The following is a 15,955-nucleotide window of genomic DNA, read 5'->3' on the forward strand; positions in this document are numbered from 1 at the left end:
TTTTCATAGGAAAATTTTAAGTGTAATTTTTTTCCAAATAAAATCATGATATTGATTTATAAAATATATTTATTTAATAGATTATATTAATATGTACATTTCTTGTTGTACTTTTATATCTCGTATCAACTTTAAATTTGCAGAAGGAAAAATCACCGTACTTATTAAAGCGATTATTATGGTCTATTCACTTTTTATTATCTGACTTTGAAACAAAGCCACAATAGAGTAATATCACAATAAAAAGAAAATTTTTAAAGAAAACAACTATAAAATCTCTGTTTTTTATTATTTTCTTCCTTCATTCCCAAAATAGGGTATAATTTTTTTTAATGCCATGAAGAATATTCTATATTTTTTCAAAATGATAAAGGGCGAACTAAGGTGGGAAAGAACAAGTTAAATCAACTTTGTAGGGAGGAGTAAGAAAAAAATATAAACACGACAAATCAATTGGTATCTAGAATACAGGTTGCGTGATTATCTATTGAGTCTGATTATCCTGTAGTTGAGAAATTCATGCATTTACTTACTGAGACCTGACTATACGGCGACATTATAATAAAATCTACACAACTTCATGTACAAAAAAAAAATCCTGACTAAAATATGTTTGTTTCGGCCCATAGTCTAAAAAAAAAAAAAAAAAAAACTATTGTTTTTGTTATTGAATCCAACTAATTTACTTAACTCTTTTATTGAGCATGATATTTACTCTAAATTGCTCAATAATTACTAAATCCATATAAACTCCATAATTGTAAGTTGGCTCGAGTAAAATTTCTCTTTTTTCTTTGTCATTCTACTATATTTAGAGTTTTTGTACAAAAACAATTATTTTGCTAGTTTTTTTTGTAGATATCATCCATAGCTAGTCTATATTTTTTTCTTCATCAGTGTCCTCATATAATTTCATACCTTGTCATTGAGATAATATGTAATTGAATAAAATACAATCATATCTAGCGGTACTTCTCCCACTCATGGGGAATAACGTATTTATTTATGTAGGTCATAATTGTGTCTAGGAATCCAATATGAAGAAGAGAGGTATTCAAGCAAAGTGTTTACAAAATATTAATATTACATACAAACAAATTATTAATTTAATCAACAGCTTTTTTTTCAGATATCGGTTTTTTTCGTTGTAGAACCCCATGCTGTTTTTAGTGAATAATCTATCGCATTTGTTATAAATACACACCATGTTTTGTACATAGTACGTAGATACTTAGATGCAAACATAAGTTTAACCTATAAATATTTGCATTGTTTACCAGATAAATAATGTTGCGTGTCTTGTCTTATTCAGCTCCTTTTCTCCGACATAATATTATTATTAAATTTTTATGAAATGTAAAAAGTTCATTTTTTGTCATAAATAATATATATAAAGTGACAAAGTTTTAGTTTTTAGGCTCTGAACGAGTTAAATTGAAGTTAGCTTGTTGAGAATTGTTAACAGCTTAAGAAGAGGTAAGCTTAATTACACCAATCAATGTTGAGAATACTGATCATGAAAAAAAAGTAAAAACATCCACACCTGACAAAAAAATACACAGTATATTTTTGCCCCTTTTAATAAAACAAAAAAATGGATTTACGAAAAAAAAAAAAATAGATTGTGACAATGTTTTAAATAAAATTTTAATACAAAATATTTTATAATTAGGTAATTAGATTTAATTATATATTTCATGGAAGGATGATGATCACTTCATGTTAAACCTTATCATCATTGATGAGCTTAAGACAAATACAAAATGTAGAGCTAAAATAACGTATGAAGAGAATCAATTTTTCCCTTAGTTGTGTTTACAACATCGGCGTGACAAGAGAAAGAACGAGAGATGCTTTGCCTTATTTTAGTTTTCCTCATCTTAGATGTTCAATCCGCTGTATTCTCGCCTTCTTCTCGGGGAAAAACCAAGAACGAAGGTAGTTTGCAAAAATATATTTTATTTATGGAGCAGTTTTTTAATTGAACCTTTAATATTCCAGACCAAAAGTATTGGATGGACTTTGGAAAGGAAGAATTAAGAGTGGCTGAGGAACTATATCGGAAAAGAATCAATACAGAAAAGGCGAGAAATATAATTTTATTTATTGGAGATGGTATGGGCTTACCCACGATTTCTGCAACTCGAATATTTAAAGCACAATCTCAAGGATCTACTCGTGGAGGCGAGGAGAGTTATCTCTCCTTTGACAAGTTTCCACATATAGGATTGAGTAAGGTAATTTCGAAATGGATTAAGTATAATGTGGTTTCTTTAAATTTTGTTTATATCTATCATGAGTAGTCAAACTGCAATTTTTTCAATGTTTTTATAATTTCAACCATCTCAACGTCCAAATCATTAATCATTTAGACATTTTAAAGTATTTTCAAATATTTAAAAATGTATCTTAATAGACGCCAGGGACAGATAATAACTATTCGACAATTGTTTTGGACTACACAATTCAGACGCGTCTAAATCATATTATAGTAATTATATCATTTATTGTTCAAGTATAAGACGATATTTAATATCCATTAAATTTTGAATCCATGCATTTATCATGAACCTTCCTAAAAGCTTTACATCAACCATGAATTGCTATACTTTATCGTAATTCATATTGCTCACTTTTTTATTTGTTACTCATAAGTTTGTTGTTTATTAGTGTTGTGATAGAATAAGGCAATTAATTACGTATTTGCGACTCTGAAAAAGTAAAGAAATTACTTTTTAAACAGCAGGAAGTATTCAAGAGTCCTTGTTTCTTCCCCAAATCACGAGGCGGATTTAATCTAGTATTTATTTTATTGTTGGCATATGTGATTCAAGGTGTCAAATTTTGCTCCGAGATATAAAAAAAAATATTTTTTTATTGGGATGGAGGTATTTTTAAATCAAATAAGTCGTTTACGTACTTTTATTGTAAAAGTTTTATAATAATAATGTGTTTATAATAATTATACAGATAATTATAATCAGACCCGTGACCAAACCTCAGTAACAGAGGAGGAGATATTCTATGTGATCCTACCCATAATTGTAACGGGCTTGGTTATATTTAAATTAATGTAAAGATATTTACATTATTTTTTTAAATCCAAAATATTCCAATGTAAGACTTAATAATATTTATATCATTTATAAAGGTTTTTACGAAGGATTATAAAGAGTTGCCCTTCGTCATTATTAATAGGAAAAGGTGAACTTCTGAGGTTTTGTTGACTTTTAAAATTTCCGCACATTTTTCGAAGGATTATACAACATCTTACTTCTAAGTGATTATAATATACCTTGATTATCCATTATCATTTTATAAACTTCAATCAATTAAGTTACTCCATTTTGTGATCAATGGTTATAGCAAATTTTGCAACTATATCATAGAACATAAGAAAAAAGTTTAGATATCTTTTTTTCAGATTTTTATCCCCGTAGTCTCTTCATCGGATGTGAATTCAACTGTTTTCTTCTCTCAAATTCATTTTCTTCTCCACGATTTCATCAAGTACCTATTATTTTTTATAAAATTTAGAAGTCGATGAATTTGATAAATTATAACGACTTTTATCCAATTTGTGATTTTATTAATTTATTTCAAACCCTTACTCATTTTTTACCATATTAGCGTATAGTATATTATATATTTGATCATTCATTCATAGGAGCATCAATGATACTATGTACATAATATTTACAATCGATTAAAAAATCGGCTTTTGTCCTCTCCTAAAGTAGCTTTATTCATAAAGAAATATCCTTTTCTGATTTCCATTGGAATTATTTAAAACAAAATTTGAATTAACTTATTTAATCGAAGGAAGAATCAAAATTTGAATTGATTAATTTATTTATCATGACTTAAAAAATACCCCAATTTCATAATAACTGAGTCTACCATATTTCCTGCTAATATATATACGTAATTAATGAAAGTTTTGTTCACATAGCGTCATTTCAATGTACCAGAGCTATAAAGATTACAACTTATTTGTATATTTGATCTCATATTTGTAACATCAGTCAACATCTGCAATCCAGGAATTATTATTATTTCTATAGATTATTGATAATATTATGTTGGGGGAAAAGAAATTTCGTATTTCTCGCTCTTTTTTTAATTAAGAATATCTTGTTAGCAAAAAGTTATGCAAAAGAACGGAGCATACTTGGTTTAAATTCGATGATTGTAGCACACTTCTTATAAAGCATGGAAATAAAGCGAAAAATACGGAATTATTTTTCCCAAACCTATAATTTACGTGAAGACCAAATGCTGTTATTGGCAAATGAAGGAAATATATTATTTTTGAAGCAGCTTGCATCATCATACGAACAATTCATACGTAGTTGTGTAAAAAATTCTGAATTAACGAAGGATTACATATCTACATATACAGGGGCGTCTTCAGTATATATATACGATATATATATATATATTGTATATCTATTTATTCATTTAAAAAAAAAAATCTATGTTTTCAACTTTCTCTAACTAAATGTAATTCATATTTAATTACAGATTTCATTAGTCATCCCCGGTATGACAACAGTTTATTTTGTCTTTACTTCATTGTCGTTCTTTTGTAATTATAATTCTGTTGATAAAAACAAACTACTCTCTAATATTTGTAGGTATGTACTTTGTATCCATTTCGGAAGAAACTGAAATGAATCAGATTTGAAATTCATTAAATTAATAATTAGAACAGAGAAAGTGAATATATTATGTATACTTAATCAAAGTGATTTTTCAAAAGATACACAAAATATATATTAATTTATAATCAATATTTTGTTTACATTCATTCATAATGTTTAAGAGAAATATAAGGATTTGACTTATAGGCTGACTTATATTTTCCCTTCAACACCAGGTTTACAATGTGGATGCACAGAGCCCAGATTCTGCCGCTACAGCCTCTGCTCTCTATAGTGGAATCAAAACCAATTACTACTGTGTTGGCCTAGATAATTCTTGCAAAAAGGGAAGCTTAGAATCCCATGTCAATGAATCTGCCTGGGTAACCAATATCATGACCTGGTCACAACTAGCAAATAAGTCTACAGGCTTTGTGACCACTTCTAGAGTATCTCATGCTACTCCTTCAAGCCTCGTAGCCCATAGTGCCCTCAGGAAATGGGAATGTGACAAGGCTATGCCAGACGGAGCAAGTGAAATTGGAGCTAAAGATATTACATTTCAAATGGCCAAGAGATCTCCGGGGAAAAAAGCAAGAGTGATTCTGGGTGGGGGTCGTACCACTTGGAGGCCTAAACAAAAGGATGTTAAGTAAGGGTTTTTCTAAAGTGCGTCGATTTTCATTTTTCATTATCTGAACAGCTATGATGGTTTTAACTGCTGGAGAACGGACGGACTTAATTTGATAGAGTCATGGATGAATAAAAGTAACGTACTTGGGATGGAAAACATGAAGGGTAGATACGTAACAACAAAAGATGAATTGCTTGAACTTGATTACGAGAACACAGATTACGTCTTGGGTATGTATTACATATATTTAACATTCTAAATAATACAACATAGATGTTGTTAAGTGTTTGACAGCAAAATTATATATTAGTAAATAATTGTTTTTTGTTCTTTTATGATACAGTTTCCTTTGAATTTCATATTACTGAGTGCTTAAAACGACAAAAATGTGTTTTATCTAAGTTTTCAGTTGAACTTATATTTACTGCCGTATAAAGTTATTCTTAGAAAAACTGATACAATTTATGTATAATGTGATCTCAATGGTAGTTATACCATAATCATTGATTTGGAAATGAGCAAAATACATTTAATATATATATATTCCATTCAAACGAATGTTTCGTAACAATATCATGATTCAAAATTAAGAAAATCTTTGTCTTTCACCACGTCTCTGATCTTATATATACTTCTCATAGCGTGTAATTCATGTAAGGGATCGTAAATATGAATTTTTAAATACATACATACCAAAATATATTCAACAACGTAGATTTATTTACATGTATAAATGACCTTGCCATAGTTATTTATTTAACAGTATTGAAATGTTGTTATTGTCTTAGGCTTGTTCTCTGAGAGCCACATGGAGTACGTATCAGCAGAAAAAGACTCAAATTCACAGCCCTCTATTTCTGAAATGACTGAATCTGCTCTGAAGATACTCCAAAAGAATCCAGAAGGATTTTTCCTCATGGTTGAAGGAGCCAAAATTGACAAGGGTCACCATGAAGGGAAGGTAAGGAATTATTATTTTTTTAGTATTATCTAGTCATACATAAATTGCCCTCTGAAAATTCACAACAATCCCCATTCTAAAAGGCAAATCGTGCATTGATGGAAACATCAGCATTTGATGACGCAGTTTTGACGGCTCTAAATATGACAAGTGAAGAAGATACTCTAATAATCGTAACGGCGGATCATGGACACAGTATAAGTTTTGGAGCCTATGAGCAAAGAGGAGTGGATGTAAGAGGTGACACATAAAATTATTCTAATCAGCTACTCACACACATAGTATAATTTGACTTAATCATAGGACCAAGTGATACAATGAAGGGAGTTGATAAAAAGTCTCTGCCCATATTGGTTTACGCCAACAGCCCAGGATTCAACAAACACTACGATGTTGATGAGGAAAAACAAATAATACGAAAGGAAATGAAGGATTTGAAATACACAGATCCCGACTTTTTAAACCCAGCTGCAGTTCAAAGTTGGGAATCTACTCATTCGGCGGCAGATGTACCCATCTATGCACGCGGTAAATATCAATATTTTTCCTTGGTCCATTTCTTGTTTCACTTTTTCACACAACCCTTTTCAGGCCCATGGGCACACTTCTTTCATTCAGTACATGAACAAAGCTATGTAGCACACGTTATGAGCTACGGAGCCTGTATTGGACCCCACGCAGATCGTTGTGACGACAATGGAGGATCCAACGTATTTAAAGGATCACTATTCATTACTTTATGTTCAAGTGTATTTAGTTTCATTTATTGGCAAATATAAAAGATAATGATGAAAATGGACTTGTAATCATTATAAAATTCTTTTGACAACTTTTCAAGTATCTAAGGGGGGTATTTTAGAGTCATTGTGGTTGAGACATCATCTTGTAAAGTATATGTAATATTCTGAGTTATTTTTTTCTTTTTAAAAAAAAGTGTGTTGAGCTTATAATACTTTTTTTATAAAATGAAAGTTGAATTTGTGCTCCTTTGGAGGAAAAAAGTTGTCGATTTCCTTGACGACTGCGACGAATGAATAAATATAGAACATGTAATTTAGTTGTGTTTTTTTTTTTCTTTTCTTTTTTTTTCATAAAAAAAAATCTCAGTATAACGTGAAGGAGATTGACGAGTAGCAGAAAGAGAAGAAGAATGATTCAGAAATAAGTTGGTATTGGGTTTTTTCCAGAGTTAGACTTCCCCATGTCACTTTCGTCTTATTTCGTCCAAGGAACCTACCACACAACCTTTCCTTCAGATACTGTAAACAAACTTTTTTTACATTCAGTTCCTAGAATAAACTCGAGGTAAGAATCATGGCTTTGGATAAGCTGATGCCTTGTATGACAAAGGATTATTTTTAACAACTCTGAAACGTAGTAAAACATTACTAACAAATGGAATCATCAACTATTCTCCTTCATGAGCCTTTTCTTTGTACAAAGGAGATAAATCAACACATAAAATTATGTGTCATTGTTAGCGATATCTACATTGAAGTTATCTGCTATAGGATTGTTCAATATTCAGATAATTTTAAATAGGAATGTCAGGAATTGCTTTTCTCTGCATCCGTTATATGGGAATAAGAAGGCTGTTGTCCCTATTTTTGCGTCTGAGTTTTAGTCTATAGCAAAACTATAATTAATAATAGTACTATACTCAAGTCCTGATAAAATGTTTTCAATTTCATAGATTCGTCTCTGACTCGGATGCATTTGGAATTTGAATGCACGAGGACTAGGAAAAGAAGGACTTTACTAGAGTACTGGTCTCTGCTCTTAATGCAAAATTCATTTTATAATTTATTCAACACCTTAAGAATCTCTTTATGTAATGTTAACAATATCTAACTCAACTCTGCTTTCCAAAATTTATTTGGGGTTATAAGACAATAAAGCCCTCCCATTCAACTTGAGTGGCAAGACTACAGTGATTTATATTTTATAATAATGTTGTATAGTTCGTGAAAACATAATAAATGGTAAGCGACTATTTAGCCTTAATAAAATGTGACATTTGTGGTTGAGTGATATAAATAAGAAGTACTTTATAACCTCGAAGGAAGTTGGAATATTATTTCAGAAATGGTGATTTGAGAAACTTTTCCTGCATTACTGGGACTGTGTGGACAATTGGTTTCATGTTCATCAAATGTTTCAACTAATTATTATCTGCATCATTTTCCAAAAAATCTGAATCTTCAAGAATTGTGGAAGACTACTGTTCCGAAGGAATAGATATCTGCTAACATATTCATATTTTTTAAATTTTATTTAGACTTATATTTTCATAGGAAAATTTTAAGTGTAATTTTTTTCCAAATAAAATCATGATATTGATTTATAAAATATATTTATTTAATAGATTATATTAATATGTACATTTCTTGTTGTACTTTTATATCTCGTATCAACTTTAAATTTGCAGAAGGAAAAATCACCGTACTTATTAAAGCGATTATTATGGTCTATTCACTTTTTATTATCTGACTTTGAAACAAAGCCACAATAGAGTAATATCACAATAAAAAGAAAATTTTTAAAGAAAACAACTATAAAATCTCTGTTTTTTATTATTTTCTTCCTTCATTCCCAAAATAGGGTATAATTTTTTTTAATGCCATGGAGAATATTCTATATTTTTTCAAAATGATAAAGGGCGAACTAAGGTGGGAAAGAACAAGTTAAATCAACTTTGTAGGGAGGAGTAAGAAAAAAATATAAACACGACAAATCAATTGGTATCTAGAATACAGGTTGCGTGATTATCTATTGAGTCTGATTATCCTGTAGTTGAGAAATTCATGCATTTACTTACTGAGACCTGACTATACGGCGACATTATAATAAAATCTACACAACTTCATGTACAAAAAAAAAAATCCTGACTAAAATATGTTTGTTTCGGCCCATAGTCTAAAAAAAAAAAAACTATTGTTTTTGTTATTGAATCCAACTAATTTACTTAACTCTTTTATTGAGCATGATATTTACTCTAAATTGCTCAATAATTACTAAATCCATATAAACTCCATAATTGTAAGTTGGCTCGAGTAAAATTTCTCTTTTTTTCTTTGTCATTCTACTATATTTAGAGTTTTTGTACAAAAACAATTATTTTGCTAGTTTTTTTTGTAGATATCATCCATAGCTAGTCTATATTTTTTTCTTCATCAGTGTCCTCATATAATTTCATACCTTGTCATTGAGATAATATGTAATTGAATAAAATACAATCATATCTAGCGGTACTTCTCCCACTCATGGGGAATAACGTATTTATTTATGTAGGTCATAATTGTGTCTAGGAATCCAATATGAAGAAGAGAGGTATTCAAGCAAAGTGTTTACAAAATATTAATATTACATACAAACAAATTATTAATTTAATCAACAGCTTTTTTTTCAGATATCGGTTTTTTTCGTTGTAGAACCCCATGCTGTTTTTAGTGAATAATCTATCGCATTTGTTATAAATACACACCATGTTTTGTACATAGTACGTAGATACTTAGATGCAAACATAAGTTTAACCTATAAATATTTGCATTGTTTACCAGATAAATAATGTTGCGTGTCTTGTCTTATTCAGCTCCTTTTCTCCGACATAATATTATTATTAAATTTTTATGAAATGTAAAAAGTTCATTTTTTGTCATAAATAATATATATAAAGTGACAAAGTTTTAGTTTTTAGGCTCTGAACGAGTTAAATTGAAGTTAGCTTGTTGAGAATTGTTAACAGCTTAAGAAGAGGTAAGCTTAATTACACCAATCAATGTTGAGAATACTGATCATGAAAAAAAAAGTAAAAACATCCACACCTGACAAAAAAATACACAGTATATTTTTGCCCCTTTTTAATAAAACAAAAAAATGGATTTACGAAAAAAAAAAAAATAGATTGTGACAATGTTTTAAATAAAATTTTAATACAAAATATTTTATAATTAGGTAATTAGATTTAATTATATATTTCATGGAAGGATGATGATCACTTCATGTTAAACCTTATCATCATTGATGAGCTTAAGACAAATACAAAATGTAGAGCTAAAATAACGTATGAAGAGAATCAATTTTTCCCTTAGTTGTGTTTACAACATCGGCGTGACAAGAGAAAGAACGAGAGATGCTTTGCCTTATTTTAGTTTTCCTCATCTTAGATGTTCAATCCGCTGTATTCTCGCCTTCTTCTCGGGGAAAAACCAAGAACGAAGGTAGTTTGCAAAAATATATTTTATTTATGGAGCAGTTTTTTAATTGAACCTTTAATATTCCAGACCAAAAGTATTGGATGGACTTTGGAAAGGAAGAATTAAGAGTGGCTGAGGAACTATATCGGAAAAGAATCAATACAGAAAAGGCGAGAAATATAATTTTATTTATTGGAGATGGTATGGGCTTACCCACGATTTCTGCAACTCGAATATTTAAAGCACAATCTCAAGGATCTACTCGTGGAGGCGAGGAGAGTTATCTCTCCTTTGACAAGTTTCCACATATAGGATTGAGTAAGGTAATTTCGAAATGGATTAAGTATAATGTGGTTTCTTTAAATTTTGTTTATATCTATCATGAGTAGTCAAACTGCAATTTTTTCAATGTTTTTATAATTTCAACCATCTCAACGTCCAAATCATTAATCATTTAGACATTTTAAAGTATTTTCAAATATTTAAAAATGTATCTTAATAGACGCCAGGGACAGATAATAACTATTCGACAATTGTTTTGGACTACACAATTCAGACGCGTCTAAATCATATTATAGTAATTATATCATTTATTGTTCAAGTATAAGACGATATTTAATATCCATTAAATTTTGAATCCATGCATTTATCATGAACCTTCCTAAAAGCTTTACATCAACCATGAATTGCTATACTTTATCGTAATTCATATTGCTCACTTTTTTATTTGTTACTCATAAGTTTGTTGTTTATTAGTGTTGTGATAGAATAAGGCAATTAATTACGTATTTGCGACTCTGAAAAAGTAAAGAAATTACTTTTTAAACAGCAGGAAGTATTCAAGAGTCCTTGTTTCTTCCCAAATCACGAGGCGGATTTAATCTAGTATTTATTTTATTGTTGGCATATGTGATTCAAGGTGTCAAATTTTGCTCCGAGATATAAAAAAAATATTTTTTTATTGGGATGGAGGTATTTTTAAATCAAATAAGTCGTTTACGTACTTTTATTGTAAAAGTTTTATAATAATAATGTGTTTATAATAATTATACAGATAATTATAATCAGACCCGTGACCAAACCTCAGTAACAGAGGAGGAGATATTCTATGTGATCCTACCCATAATTGTAACGGGCTTGGTTATATTTAAATTAATGTAAAGATATTTACATTATTTTTTTTTAAATCCAAAGTATTCCAATGTAAGACTTAATAATATTTATATCATTTATAAAGGTTTTTACGAAGGATTATAAAGAGTTGCCCTTCGTCATTATTAATAGGAAAAGGTGAACTTCTGAGGTTTTGTTGACTTTTAAAATTTCCGCACATTTTTCGAAGGATTATACAACATCTTACTTCTAAGTGATTATAATATACCTTGATTATCCATTATCATTTTATAAACTTCAATCAATTAAGTTACTCCATTTTGTGATCAATGGTTATAGCAAATTTTGCAACTATATCATAGAACATAAGAAAAAAGTTTAGATATCTTTTTTTCAGATTTTTATCCCCGTAGTCTCTTCATCGGATGTGAATTCAACTGTTTTCTTCTCTCAAATTCATTTTCTTCTCCACGATTTCATCAAGTACCTATTATTTTTTATAAAATTTAGAAGTCGATGAATTTGATAAATTATAACGACTTTTATCCAATTTGTGATTTTATTAATTTATTTCAAACCCTTACTCATTTTTTACCATATTAGCGTATAGTATATTATATATTTGATCATTCATTCATAGGAGCATCAATGATACTATGTACATAATATTTACAATCGATTAAAAAATCGGCTTTTGTCCTCTCCTAAAGTAGCTTTATTCATAAAGAAATATCCTTTTCTGATTTCCATTGGAATTATTTAAAACAAAATTTGAATTAACTTATTTAATCGAAGGAAGAATCAAAATTTGAATTGATTAATTTATTTATCATGACTTAAAAAATACCCCAATTTCATAATAACTGAGTCTACCATATTTCCTGCTAATATATATACGTAATTAATGAAAGTTTTGTTCACATAGCGTCATTTCAATGTACCAGAGCTATAAAGATTACAACTTATTTGTATATTTGATCTCATATTTGTAACATCAGTCAACATCTGCAATCCAGGAATTATTATTATTTCTATAGATTATTGATAATATTATGTTGGGGGAAAAGAAATTTCGTATTTCTCGCTCTTTTTTTAATTAAGAATATCTTGTTAGCAAAAAGTTATGCAACAGAACGGAGCATACTTGGTTTAAATTCGATGATTGTAGCACACTTCTTATAAAGCATGGAAATAAAGCGAAAAATACGGAATTATTTTTCCCAAACCTATAATTTACGTGAAGACCAAATGCTGTTATTGGCAAATGAAGGAAATATATTATTTTTGAAGCAGCTTGCATCATCATACGAACAATTCATACGTAGTTGTGTAAAAAATTCTGAATTAACGAAGGATTACATATCTACATATACAGGGGCGTCTTCAGTATATATATACGATATATATATATATATTGTATATCTATTTATTCATTTAAAAAAAAAAATCTATGTTTTCAACTTTCTCTAACTAAATGTAATTCATATTTAATTACAGATTTCATTAGTCATCCCCGGTATGACAACAGTTTATTTTGTCTTTACTTCATTGTCGTTCTTTTGTAATTATAATTCTGTTGATAAAAACAAACTACTCTCTAATATTTGTAGGTATGTACTTTGTATCCATTTCGGAAGAAACTGAAATGAATCAGATTTGAAATTCATTAAATTAATAATTAGAACAGAGAAAGTGAATATATTATGTATACTTAATCAAAGTGATTTTTCAAAAGATACACAAAATATATATTAATTTATAATCAATATTTTGTTTACATTCATTCATAATGTTTAAGAGAAATATAAGGATTTGACTTATAGGCTGACTTATATTTTCCCTTCAACACCAGGTTTACAATGTGGATGCACAGAGCCCAGATTCTGCCGCTACAGCCTCTGCTCTCTATAGTGGAATCAAAACCAATTACTACTGTGTTGGCCTAGATAATTCTTGCAAAAAGGGAAGCTTAGAATCCCATGTCAATGAATCTGCCTGGGTAACCAATATCATGACCTGGTCACAACTAGCAAATAAGTCTACAGGCTTTGTGACCACTTCTAGAGTATCTCATGCTACTCCTTCAAGCCTCGTAGCCCATAGTGCCCTCAGGAAATGGGAATGTGACAAGGCTATGCCAGACGGAGCAAGTGAAATTGGAGCTAAAGATATTACATTTCAAATGGCCAAGAGATCTCCGGGGAAAAAAGCAAGAGTGATTCTGGGTGGGGTCGTACCACTTGGAGGCCTAAACAAAAGGATGTTAAGTAAGGGTTTTTCTAAAGTGCGTCGATTTTCATTTTTCATTATCTGAACAGCTATGATGGTTTTAACTGCTGGAGAACGGACGGACTTAATTTGATAGAGTCATGGATGAATAAAAGTAACGTACTTGGGATGGAAAACATGAAGGGTAGATACGTAACAACAAAAGATGAATTGCTTGAACTTGATTACGAGAACACAGATTACGTCTTGGGTATGTATTACATATATTTAACATTCTAAATAATACAACATAGATGTTGTTAAGTGTTTGACAGCAAAATTATATATTAGTAAATAATTGTTTTTTGTTCTTTTATGATACAGTTTCCTTTGAATTTCATATTACTGAGTGCTTAAAACGACAAAAATGTGTTTTATCTAAGTTTTCAGTTGAACTTATATTTACTGCCGTATAAAGTTATTCTTAGAAAAACTGATACAATTTATGTATAATGTGATCTCAATGGTAGTTATACCATAATCATTGATTTGGAAATGAGCAAAATACATTTAATATATATATATTCCATTCAAACGAATGTTTCGTAACAATATCATGATTCAAAATTAAGAAAATCTTTGTCTTTCACCACGTCTCTGATCTTATATATACTTCTCATAGCGTGTAATTCATGTAAGGGATCGTAAATATGAATTTTTAAATACATACATACCAAAATATATTCAACAACGTAGATTTATTTACATGTATAAATGACCTTGCCATAGTTATTTATTTAACAGTATTGAAATGTTGTTATTGTCTTAGGCTTGTTCTCTGAGAGCCACATGGAGTACGTATCAGCAGAAAAAGACTCAAATTCACAGCCCTCTATTTCTGAAATGACTGAATCTGCTCTGAAGATACTCCAAAAGAATCCAGAAGGATTTTTCCTCATGGTTGAAGGAGCCAAAATTGACAAGGGTCACCATGAAGGGAAGGTAAGGAATTATTATTTTTTTAGTATTATCTAGTCATACATAAATTGCCCTCTGAAAATTCACAACAATCCCCATTCTAAAAGGCAAATCGTGCATTGATGGAAACATCAGCATTTGATGACGCAGTTTTGACGGCTCTAAATATGACAAGTGAAGAAGATACTCTAATAATCGTAACGGCGGATCATGGACACAGTATAAGTTTTGGAGCCTATGAGCAAAGAGGAGTGGATGTAAGAGGTGACACATAAAATTATTCTAATCAGCTACTCACACACATAGTATAATTTGGCTTAATTATAGGACCAAGTGATACAATGATGGGAATGGATCAAAAGTCTCTGCCCATATTGGCTTACGCCAACAGCCCAGGATTCAACAAACACTACGATGTTGATGAGGAAAAACAAATAATACGAAAGGAAATGAAGGATTTGAAATACACAGATCCTGACTTTTTAAACCCAGCTGGAGTTCAAAGTTGGGAATCTACTCATTCGGCGGCAGATGTACCCATATATGCACGCGGTAAATATCAATATTTTTTCCTCGGTCCATTTCTTGTTTCACTTTTTCACACAACCCTTTTCAGGCCCATGGGCACACTTCTTTCATTCAGTCCATGAACAAAGCTATGTAGCACACGTTATGAGCTACGGAGCCTGTATTGGACCCCACGCAGATCGTTGTGACGACAATGGAGGATCCAACGTATTTAAATGATCACTATTCATTACTATATGTACAAGTGTATTTTGTTTCATTTATTGGCAAATATAATTTTTTTATAAATATAAAAAAATGATGAAAATGGACTTTTAATCATTATAAAATTCTTTTGACAACTTTTCAAGAATCTAAGGGGGGTATTTTAGAGTCATTGTGGTTGAGGCATCATCTTGTAAAGTATATGTTATATTCTGAGTTATTTTTTTCTTTTTTAAAAAAAGCGTGTTGAGCTTAAAATACTTTTTTTATAAAAAGATAATAGGATTTGTGCTCCTTTGGAGGAAAAAAGTTGTCGATTTCCTTGACGACGACTACGACGAATGAATAAATATGAAACATGTATAATTAAGTTTTTGTTTGTTTGTTTTTTTGATAAAAAAACATCTAAGGACAGCGTGGAGGAGATTGAGGAGTAGTGGAAAGAGAAGAAGAAGGAATAATATATCACAGACATAAGTTGGTGTTGGTT

At 30.0% G+C, this 15,955-nt stretch overlaps 3 protein-coding genes and 1 long non-coding RNA gene across 5 annotated transcripts; 3 read left to right on the forward strand and 1 right to left on the reverse strand.

The window, feature by feature from the left end:
* The first annotated feature begins 1,273 nt into the window (after positions 1–1,273).
* On the forward strand, positions 1,274–7,033 carry LOC121120223 (alkaline phosphatase-like). The gene is made up of 9 exons (XM_040715063.2): positions 1,274–1,476; positions 1,673–1,938; positions 2,002–2,237; positions 4,880–5,295; positions 5,347–5,507; positions 6,066–6,238; positions 6,322–6,478; positions 6,542–6,766; positions 6,830–7,033. The coding sequence occupies exons 2-9, from the start codon at positions 1,851–1,853 to the stop codon at positions 7,015–7,017; spliced, it is 1,644 nt and encodes a 547-aa protein (XP_040570997.1). The 5' UTR covers positions 1,274–1,476; positions 1,673–1,850; the 3' UTR covers positions 7,018–7,033.
* Positions 7,034–9,854: 2,821 nt separating this feature from the next.
* LOC121120002 (alkaline phosphatase 4-like) lies at positions 9,855–14,007 on the forward strand. Of its 2 annotated transcripts, none has more exons than XM_071889114.1 (5): positions 9,855–9,994; positions 10,193–10,458; positions 10,522–10,757; positions 13,400–13,814; positions 13,866–14,007. In XM_071889114.1, exons 2-5 carry the CDS (start codon positions 10,371–10,373, stop codon positions 13,907–13,909), a joined length of 783 nt encoding a protein of 260 aa, XP_071745215.1. In that variant the 5' UTR covers positions 9,855–9,994; positions 10,193–10,370; the 3' UTR covers positions 13,910–14,007. The 2 variants fall into 2 exon arrangements, with proteins under 2 accessions (XP_071745215.1, XP_071745216.1); XM_071889115.1 differs by lacking the exon at positions 9,855–9,994 and adding an exon at positions 10,176–10,192 and having other exon boundaries at positions 10,330–10,458.
* A 406-nt stretch (positions 14,008–14,413) lies between these two features.
* LOC139905636 (uncharacterized) lies at positions 14,414–15,169 on the reverse strand. The gene is made up of 2 exons (XR_011780562.1): positions 15,032–15,169; positions 14,414–14,968 (listed from the first exon to the last, which is right to left on the reverse strand). It is a non-coding gene; the product is annotated as an uncharacterized lncRNA (long non-coding RNA).
* On the forward strand, positions 14,605–15,732 carry LOC139905635 (alkaline phosphatase, tissue-nonspecific isozyme-like). The gene is made up of 4 exons (XM_071889116.1): positions 14,605–14,757; positions 14,841–14,997; positions 15,061–15,285; positions 15,350–15,732. Exons 1-4 carry the CDS (start codon positions 14,605–14,607, stop codon positions 15,478–15,480), a joined length of 666 nt encoding a protein of 221 aa, XP_071745217.1. The 3' UTR covers positions 15,481–15,732.
* The last annotated feature ends 223 nt before the right edge of the window (positions 15,733–15,955 follow it).

Source organism: Lepeophtheirus salmonis, chromosome 6 (genome assembly GCF_016086655.4).
Source record: "Lepeophtheirus salmonis chromosome 6, UVic_Lsal_1.4, whole genome shotgun sequence".
NCBI lineage: Eukaryota > Metazoa > Arthropoda > Copepoda > Siphonostomatoida > Caligidae > Lepeophtheirus > Lepeophtheirus salmonis.